This window comes from Corticium candelabrum, chromosome 17, assembly GCF_963422355.1.
Source record: "Corticium candelabrum chromosome 17, ooCorCand1.1, whole genome shotgun sequence".
Classification (NCBI taxonomy): domain Eukaryota; kingdom Metazoa; phylum Porifera; class Homoscleromorpha; order Homosclerophorida; family Plakinidae; genus Corticium; species Corticium candelabrum.
This window is the reverse complement of record NC_085101.1, coordinates 5,229,493-5,239,492: the sequence shown is the minus strand read 5'-3', so window position 1 is coordinate 5,239,492 and position 10,000 is coordinate 5,229,493. Positions and strand designations below refer to the sequence as shown.

Genomic DNA, 10,000 nt, shown 5'->3' with positions numbered 1-10,000 from the left:
CAATTCGATATAGATTGCAGGCATTACGGTGACCACGAACTTGATACAGCACGCCTAGTGGATATCAATGACCACCAGGAAAGCACTGAACGTCATTGTCAACGGACCATTCGCCAGACCACAGAAACTCCCAAACGACTGAAACGAGTCATAGTCTTATGGATAAAGCTAGAGAAACACGAGAAAGAAAGACAGACAAGTTTCATAATTTACTGTTAATTAACATCACTTGTAATACACTACTGTGTTGTAAGCAACATGCCCACTAGTTGCGATACTGCGTAGACACGAGACAGTGTGGGCTTCAATGGGGCAACATGCCAGGTTGTGAGGGATTTGTGAACAATGGGTTAACCAGAGTGGTCAGCTCACACGCTGAGCTCCGACAAGTAGGGTGAACCCAAGAGGTCACTCAGGGTGACGTTGGAGGATCAACGCCCGTTGGAACAACCATGTACTCAAGCCCAAGAGGTCAGTCAAGCTGACGTTCGAGGCTCAACACACCATCACAGAACCCATTCCGTTGAATGACGTATAACCTGAGCGGAGGTACACTCGTAATGTTGGGCCAAGACTGGCCTGAACAAGGCCCCTCCCCTGGCACGCTAACTGATATATTTCATATAACCTCCCTAAAACATGGGAGGGAGGGAGGGAGGGATATCAAGAAAGCAACCAGCTAGACAATGCTAACCGAACAATGCAACGTTCTCACTGTCATTTGTATTAATACATAGTTCAACCGCTAGCTATTACTAACATTACAAAGGTTTGGCTGACCTCTGTAAAGCCATCTCCTGATGTTAACCTATGTTTACTATGTAAACTAACCATTGTCACTGGGATTTGAACCCCCAAACCATGGAGTGGTAGCCATTGTCACTAACCACTAAGCCATGGTGGTGACTTAGTATTTATTAATTTGCCTGATCACAAGTGAGTAAGACTGCAGCTTTAATTAATTAATTACATTTCTTACATTTAATAATGTATAAATTCACGTCTATTGCTGTGTTTGTTTGTTGTGTGTGTGTGTGTGTGTGTGTGTGTGTGTGTGTGTGTGTGTGTGTGTGTGTGTGTGTGTGTGTGTGGTAAATCAATGTGGCTTTAGGTTGATCCTCTTGTGAGTCTGATGATGGTCGAGAAAGTTCCTGATTCAACATACGAGATGGTTGGTGGGCTGGACAAACAGATTAGAGAAATCAAGGAGGTTATAGAGTTACCAGTGAAGCATCCAGAGCTGTTTGATGCTCTTGGAATTGAGCAGCCAAAAGTATGGTTTTAGTTGATTCAGTTGCTTGTCTTATAATGGTTTGCATTTTCTGTAGTTTGGGGTTTAGTTTTGCATTTACTTGTTTGTCTGTTTTCTGTCTGTCTGTCTGTCCATCCGTCCATCCATCCATTTGTCTGTCTATATATGTATGTCCATCTGTCTGTCTATATATGTATGTCCATCTGTCTGTCTGTCTGTCTGTCTCTGTCCATCTGTCTGTCTGTCTGTCTGTCCATCCATCCATTCGTTTGTTTGTCTGTATATATGTATGTCCATCTGTCCATCTGTCTGTCTGTCCATCTGTCTGTCTATCCATCCATCCATCCGTTTGTCTGTCTGTATATATGCAGGGTTGTCCCCAGCATACAAAAGGCATGGCGCTCCGCCGTGCCTTGGCTCCCGCTTGGTACAGGCCCGCCGTGCTTTACTGAGTAGGCAGTGGCTACTCTAGAGTCCATTCACACATTTTGCGCGCTGTGGGAAAATCTGTAGATCTCTGGATTCTGAGCACGTACAAGTATGTACGGTAAATAGAGATGGGGTACATGTAATATAGTTATGATTATTTAACCCCAAAACTGACAAGTTCCGCATTGTGATGTGTAAAGCGCCATCCTAGACCCGCCTCGTTTTGACATAAGCAGATAAGGTAAATGTTTAATTGCATTCTTTTAGAATTACCATACACTAATTTAATTAGCTGTCTCTGTAATAGTTGTACTTTGAGTCTACTGTTCTCTTGTGTAGCTATGAAGACAACGAACTTTGTATTTTAAAAATTAGCAAAGTTGTTTGAGGCAAGCAACTAATTCTTTGCATATTATTTTAGTTTTTTTTGCGTAGAGGGCCTGGGATGTTTGGTGTGATGGTAAGACCAATTAGGCGGATGACTGCCGTATGGTATGAACTTGATTGCAATACAAGTACTAAAAAAAGCAACATTGGTTGTCATGCACCGCCCACAATTGTGTCGATAGCAACTGCAGTTTCCCCTCTAGCATCACTAAACGTTTTCAATTATAGCAACTGCAGAATACTAGACGTCTTTAGAGAACTAACAATGAACAGGTTAACAATAGAAATAAATGAGAAAGACTTGTCAGAACTGCGACAAGATTCTCCATAGAGACCGAAAAATGATAACGATGACTAGCACAACAAGCTTGATTCTTGTTGCTGTTTTGTTGGGAGCATCTAGGCGAATCTAAGGCGTGTCATTGTAGCGGAGTAGGTAGCGGTCTGTAGATATGTTGCCCCTCCCAATCCCGTGTTCTCGACTGATTATGCGAATCAAATATCTATTGCTCGAGCTCTGAAAATTTCTCACAGGCTTTAGCGGACTTTTTAGTTTGACACGTATTCCAAGTTGTGATATACTGCAATGTTTGAGTCATACTAATCCTTGACCTAAAACCCTCCTTTTTAGCGCAATGATTGTGGTAAGTCATTGTGAGAATGTGCACACGCTAGATTAGTTTGGCGAAAATGAGTGCTCCATTACTGAAAGACAACGTAGCTGCCAGTCTACTTCCCCATGATGCTCCATCAGAGTTAATCTCGTTCGTGTCAGTGGCAATGGCAACTGCCTCTTTCATGCCTTGAAAGTGGCACTGGCTGCAACCGAAAAATGTTTGCAAGTGCCAACGGTTATTTAGTGATCTTTGAAGAAACTGCGCTGACGAACTGGAAAAGAACGGAGCAATTTACGCAGCCCTTATTGTAAGGCAAGCCCTTAGTGTCAGTGTCAAGGATGGTGACATGTTGCATCCAGGATCATTAGTACAGTCATGTTTATCCAATGCTGCTTTGACAGCTTTGACAAGTGTAGCGGTAAAAAAGCGTACTGTTGTGAACTTTAAAGGGTGTTTCTTTTTTTAACAGGTAATGGCATCTGATTCCCGGTAGAAATTGTCCAAAAGCGTTGCAACAAATGAGAACAAAATAAGTTTTAGGTTTGGTACACATCAGTAGAACACTGGGTATAGAGACAGGCCTATCTATATATACTATCTCTAATAAGACTGTCAAGCGAGTTTGATGGGCTTCTAGACTAAAATGCGTTATGTTAAATTATGCGGGGGCGTGGTCATGAGAATTTCCGTCATGCCTTACGAAAATCCTGGGGACAACCCTGATATGTATGTCTATCTATCTGTCTATTTGTCTTTTTATCTGTCCATCCATCTGTTTGTCTGTCCATTCATCTTTTTGTTTGTTTGTTCATCTTCCTGTTTACATTTGTCTATTATTATATTTCTGTCTTGTGATCTGTTTGTGCTGTATTATTGCAGGGAGTGTTGCTGTATGGTCCTCCAGGCACTGGAAAGACATTGTTGGCGAGAGCCGTAGCTCATCACACAGAATGCACATTCATTCGAGTGTCAGGATCAGAACTTGTTCAGAAATACATTGGAGAAGGTCACTAACATAACTTGGTGTTTAGACTCACGATTTGACACACACACACACACACACACACACACACACACACACACACACACACACACACACACACACATGTCCACACACATACGCTTCTAATGATTTTATTCTCATCAGGTTCTCGTATGGTTCGTGAGCTATTCGTTATGGCACGAGAACATGCGCCTTCAATCATATTCATGGACGAGATCGATTCTATCGGTTCGTCTCGAAGCGCCGGCCCAACAGGTGACAGCGAAGTACAACGGACCATGTTGGAGCTTCTCAATCAGTTGGATGGTTTCGAGGCGACCAAGAACATCAAAGTTGTTATGGCAACCAATAGGATAGACATTTTAGATCAGGCTCTATTACGACCAGGGAGGATAGACAGAAAGATTGAATTTCCTGCACCAAACGAAGAGGTAAGGTTGACATCTGATAGATTGATTGCTGGAATGCAAATGTATGTGCAGGCGTATGGTTGGATTTGTAGTACACTACAGTACTATACAGTGCAACTGCAATTATTTGGCCTTTTCGGTGGAAGTCAAATTTTCCGGATAATCGAGAGTTTGAATAAATGAAAATAATGATGTGGTGACTTTACATAATGAACAATTAATTAATTAATATACAGTAATAATTAATTAATATTAAGCAATAATTAATTAATTAAGATACATCATTAATTAATTAAGATACAGTAATAAGTAATTAATTAATTGATATACAGCATTAATTAATTAATATACAATAATTAATTAATTAATATACAGCAATAATTAATTTATTTATATTAGGTCAACAACGACTCAACACGTTTACACATTTAATGATTAGATGTAAAGTCCTCTGGTTACAATTTTGAAGTAGCTTCACAGGCTTCCATGTTGCAACGATGCCACGTGGGAAGCATGTGAATGACACATGATTTCTTGGCAAGAATAAATTTTGTCTGGATTTTTAAAATGTTTGGATAATTGGGTTGTAATGATTTGATATGTAGGGTGACTTGTATAACAGCGACTTTGTGTGCTGTTGTTAGGCTCGGTTGGATATTCTCAAGATTCATTCTAGAAGAATGAATTTGACACGAGGAATCAATTTGAGGAAGGTTGCAGAGGCGATGCCGGGTGCTTCGGGAGCTGAGATTAAGGTGACTGGCTGGACTCTTTGAGTGTTGCCATTATACGTTGTTATTGTCTCTGTCTGTCTGTCTGTGTATTTGTCTGTTTGTCTGTCTATCTATCTGTCTGTCTGTCTATCCGTATGCTTGTTTGTCATGTGTGTATGTGTGCATGTGGACGTGCGTGTGTGTCTGTCTGTCTGTCTGTCTGTCAGTCAAATCTTTATATTTCATACATATGAACTATTACAAGCTATAGATACGAAAGTTTGTTATATATCAATTAGACCCATGTGGGTCTCTAAAAAATTATCAACGTAGGTTGCATGCAATTGGACACTACATGTGTCACTAATGTCATTTTCTTTGCTTCGTGTCTGTCTGTCTGTCTGTCTGTCTGCTTGTGTGTGTCTGTCTGCTTGTGTGTGTCTGTCTGTGTGTGTGTGTCTGTCTGTGTGTGTGTGTGTCTGTGTGTGTGTGTGTCTGTGTGTGTGTGTGTGTGTGTGTGTGTGTGTGTGTGTGTGTGTGTGTGTGTGTGTGTGTGTGTGTGTGTGTCTGCTTGTGTGTGTGTGTGTGTGTGTGTGTGTGTGTGTGTGTGTGTGTGTGTGTGTGTGTGTGTGTGGCTCCTTGTATGATCTTCACAACCAGTCAACTGTGTTTCTCACTTTAATGACATTTCAGGGTGTGTGCACTGAGGCTGGAATGTATGCTCTAAGAGAGCGACGTGTCCACGTGACACAAGAAGATTTTGAAATGGCAGTAGGCAAGGTTGGTATTCCCTTCACTTTCTACACTACGTACACTTCCAATCAATCAGCCACTTTTGTGTATGAACAACGAGACCTATTTTGTCTCTTTGATTTAGGTAATGCAGAAAGACTCCGAGAAGAACATGTCGATCAAGAAATTGTGGAAATAGTGATTGTTAGCACTTGTTGATTGGCTGTTAGATATGTTACAATGTACTGTAGCAATCAGAACAATTGTTAGACGTTACATATGTAGCACCACTTAGTGTGGATGAAAGAAATGGCAAGAGGTTATGATCAATCATTCTGGCAGTGTCGATCTATCATTCCAATGACTTCAGCCTTTTTCTCCGCTGGCAACTCACAAATCGCTTTAATACCCACTCCTTCCCTGTTTCAAACACTTCCGGAAGTATTATACTGATCAACCTCCCGGATATTATCAACCACGCTTAAAGGTACACACTCCGTAAAGGTGCGCAAGCGTCTAGTGCGCAACAGAAGTCCGGAGATCGAGGGCAAACTATATACTCTATATACGGCTCTGCTCTATACCAGAGCCATATATATATATATATATATATATTATATATATATATATATATATATCGTTTCAACTTGTCCTCCATATAAACTGATACTGGATTATAGATGTTAGACACATTCACGTTACTATAGAAATTTCAATATGAACGAGAATTATGAACAAGTAAACATATATATATATATATATATATATATATATATATATATATATATATATATATATATATATATATATATATGGCTCTGCTCTATACTAGAGCCGTACATACGGCTCTGCTCTAGATATGCGGCTCTGCTCACAACTCGCTTACCCAGTGCCTCACACCTCCGAAAGTATTATGCTCAACCTCCCGTATATATCGATTACGCTTAAAAGCACACACTCTGGAAAGACGCAAGCGTCTAGTGCGGAAGCGAGGTTGAAAATGTGTTCCTGCGTGGGGATGAATGCCTTGTAAAGTAAAATTGTTTAAACACGATCGACGACATCCATTGCCCTCTAGCGCCAAAGAATCACACAAACACTAATTCTCTCGAATGTTGCCGGACGGAGATAAATCGCACAACACGAAGGTCAGTCTCTAGGCGGTTTCAAAGTAGCACGACCGTTTCCACCGTGTTTGGAGCGACGGATATATACACAACAGACCATTTCCGGGAACGTGATTGCGTCGGTAAGTCACGTGGTCTGATGGCGCGGGAGCTAAAAAGCGTGCAGGTAGGATGATTACAGCATGATCTCCTAATTCTCTCATACTGATCCTATGTTGTTGGCTGTAATAGTCTATATCTAATTTTACGTTAATTAATTAAAGAATTTCTGTAAATGTAGGCGTTTTCACTAGACAGGCATTTGTAACTTAACTAGCTAGTAAGCTAATTAGTGTGGGCGACTAGAGTTAGTCTCACAAAATAGCTTAGAGTCATCTATGACTGTGGGGGAATGTGTACTGTACAGAAAACTGTTTCCGTAATTATCTACGTCACGAAGAGCATGCGCAATTGTACACTTCAGACCTACAGCCGGTAGAGTCGTAAAATACGACGTACGATCGTAAAACACGACGTACGATCGTCAAATAGAAAAAATATATACGAGACTTCGTGTTTATGTTTATTTACGTGCCATTTACATCGATTTACGAACGTGCGGGCAAGTAGTGCCAGTGAATTTCCTTCTGGATGGTACTTTTAGCTCTAGTAGGGTCTCTAATTTATGGCTTTGTTGTCTTCTACCGAAAACAAACAGATAAACTGGACGGACGTCCGCCAGTGACTAACTAACTAGAGAAATCGAAGTCAACTGATTCATCAGTCGCGTTAACGTTTCTTTGCTGTTTGCTTGCTCAGTTGTGAAATGATTAAGCTACGTCGGAGAGGAAGCTCACACAGCATGACATTGTCTGGTCATCTAGTGTCGACCAGGACCTTATCAGAGTTCCAGAAAGCGATCAAAAAGAAGAAAGTTGACATCAAACGAGTAGATGACGACAACACGTCTCTTCTCCACTGGTTTTGCTTGTCAGGAAGGCAAGATATTGTTGAATATCTCCTTCAAGTGGGCGTACCAATCACTACAAACAAAACCAATCACCAGACTCCATTACATTGTGCAGTCTATTGCAATGACAAGGTGGAGGACACGTGGAGAGCGAATATTGTACGGTCGCTGATCGCTGCTGGAGTAGAAGTGGATCAACAAGATGTGAATGGTTGGACAGCTTTAAAGCTCGCCTGTCGTTCTGGATTGTGTCAATGTGTGTACATTTTGCTCAGCAATAGAGCAGATGCTGAAAAAATGTAAGACGATTGACAGAGTTGAACGGAAAATTTAGTAACCACGTGATATTTTAGTATTTTTTAAAAAGTTATGCATTCAACGTCTATTGAAGTATGTGTGACGTTACTGTATTATTGAGTGTTGATGGATGTTTGGATTGCCATATTAATTGTAGCTTTAATAAGTAAATGAATCATGTATCTTTGTTTTCTAGACGTGATCGTGATGGCAATATTGCTCTTCACGATGCCGTTAGTCACGCAAGTATAACACAACTTATCATTCCTTATGTTGATGACATGAATGTGATGAATTATGAGCACAATACGCCACTCTTATTAGCAGTGAGTAGTGAGTCTAAGGAAAGAGAACAGACTGTACGTTATCTTGTTCATGCTGGAGCTGATGTGAACAAGGAAGATGCTTCTGGTGAGTTAATATACTCATTTGTTGTCTGAATTGGTACTCTAAGTGTATTTCTATGTGTCACTTCTATGTGTCATTTTCTATGTGTCATTACTATTATTAATGTATTGAAAATTGTGTGAACGTATAGTAGTACTGTGATTGGATTGAACTGTGTTTGTAATTTAAACGAGAATAGTGCATACCATCCATGGGGAAGACGTTTTTACTTATTATAATCTACTTGCTTACTTAATTGTTTTCTAATGTACGTATTTTCTCACTAAACATTATATAGCTAGAGTATGCAGTTTAAGGTAATTTGCTGTGACATGACTCTTGTTTTGTTGGTTATGCTTTGTAGGTCGATTTCCGTTGTGGTTGGCTGCCGATAATAAAGATATCAGCATCATTCAAATTCTTTTAGATGGTCAAGCTGATGTGAACAAAGTTGAGCCAAAAGAGAAAACTACAGCTCTCCATCGTGCAGTAATCAATAAAACATGGCCTGTTTGTGTGCTGTTGGTGAGTTATGGGGCAGACATTGATCTTCCTGATGCAAAAGGAATGACAGCTCTTGACTATGCTAATGAATTTTATCCTGAAAGAGCAGATCAATTGAAAGGTTTGTACATGTAGTGTATGAAAACTGATCTGTGTGTGTGTGTGTGTGTGTGTGTGTGTGTGTGTGTGTGTGTGTGTGTGTGTGTGTGTGTGTGTGTGTGTGTGTGTACATTTCAAGTAAGGCATAAAAGTGGGGTTAAGAAGATCATGTTGCATTATTAAAGTGCTGGTTTGATTGCATGGAGAGTATGCTAGTTTAAAAGCAACATTTCAGTCATGTAATTTGTAACTATATGGGTGTGCATAATTCTCTTTAACTAATTTTGGTGTAATTCTAATGGCACATAGTCTCTTCTTTTATTGCATATGTGTATGCATGCTTAATTCTCTAATGTTTTTGTACCATTTTGTTTTCTTATAACTTTCAGCTAAATCTGCACGCAATAAATCGAAAAAAACAGCTAAAGGTTTACCACTTACAATGAGATATTGACTATTGTTGTCACTATTGATATTTGATGTGTGACCAGTGGTAGCAGCTGTGTTTAAACAACTTGATGGAGGGCACCTTGATCAGCTGGAGCAGCTACTAGAAAAGCTTCCACATGTCAACTGGCAACTCAAAGGCTATAGTATTCTACACAAGGCAATCATTCATTATCGAGTTAGTATTCACATGAATGTATAATAAATAATGTTAATTACTTTTGCTTTTTGACTATTATTTTAGTTTGATGCTGTTGTGTTGCTTCAACAGAAGGGAGCTAATCTAAATGTTCAAACAGCTAATGGCAATACTCCATTGCATTTAACTTGCCAAACGACAGACAGACAAAAAGACACATTACGAATATTGAGATTTTTGATAAGCAGTCATGTTCAGGTGGATATCAGGAATTTGTCTGGAGAAACAGCACTCTTCCTGGCAGCAAAGTAAATGAGCAATAGTATTATAGAGTGGTAATGTAATTACATCTGATAAGCAGCAGACAGACGAAGTTAGCTACTAGAGCTGATGAGTTGAACGAATCAAAAGTCTATCAAACTAATGTGTTTGTTTAAAGTTTTTGCTTGTTGTATAGAGCCGGGTTTGTTGATCACGTTTGCTGTCTTCTCTATGCTGGAGCTGATGC

The 10,000-nt window shown here is 39.9% G+C and overlaps 2 protein-coding genes across 2 annotated transcripts in view; both read left to right on the top strand.

Moving 5' to 3' along the window:
• LOC134192928 (26S proteasome regulatory subunit 8) overlaps nt 1-5,877 on the top strand; it is a 7,924-nt gene extending 2,047 nt beyond the window's left edge. Inside the window, exons 7-12 of the mRNA XM_062661686.1 lie at nt 1,112-1,273; nt 3,565-3,691; nt 3,833-4,119; nt 4,743-4,853; nt 5,505-5,591; nt 5,689-5,877. Coding sequence (XP_062517670.1) covers nt 1,112-1,273; nt 3,565-3,691; nt 3,833-4,119; nt 4,743-4,853; nt 5,505-5,591; nt 5,689-5,742 — 828 coding nt within the window. The 3' untranslated portion in view covers nt 5,743-5,877. The remainder of the gene's footprint in view (nt 1-1,111; nt 1,274-3,564; nt 3,692-3,832; nt 4,120-4,742; nt 4,854-5,504; nt 5,592-5,688) is intronic.
• A 1,598-nt stretch (nt 5,878-7,475) lies between these two features.
• Nucleotides 7,476-10,000, top strand: part of LOC134192898 (serine/threonine-protein phosphatase 6 regulatory ankyrin repeat subunit A-like) — a 2,601-nt gene continuing 76 nt past the window's right edge. Inside the window, exons 1-6 of the mRNA XM_062661653.1 lie at nt 7,476-7,918; nt 8,113-8,327; nt 8,668-8,928; nt 9,398-9,531; nt 9,598-9,800; nt 9,950-10,000. The exon at nt 9,950-10,000 is cut by the window's right edge and continues 76 nt beyond it. Coding sequence (XP_062517637.1) covers nt 7,476-7,918; nt 8,113-8,327; nt 8,668-8,928; nt 9,398-9,531; nt 9,598-9,800; nt 9,950-10,000 — 1,307 coding nt within the window. The remainder of the gene's footprint in view (nt 7,919-8,112; nt 8,328-8,667; nt 8,929-9,397; nt 9,532-9,597; nt 9,801-9,949) is intronic.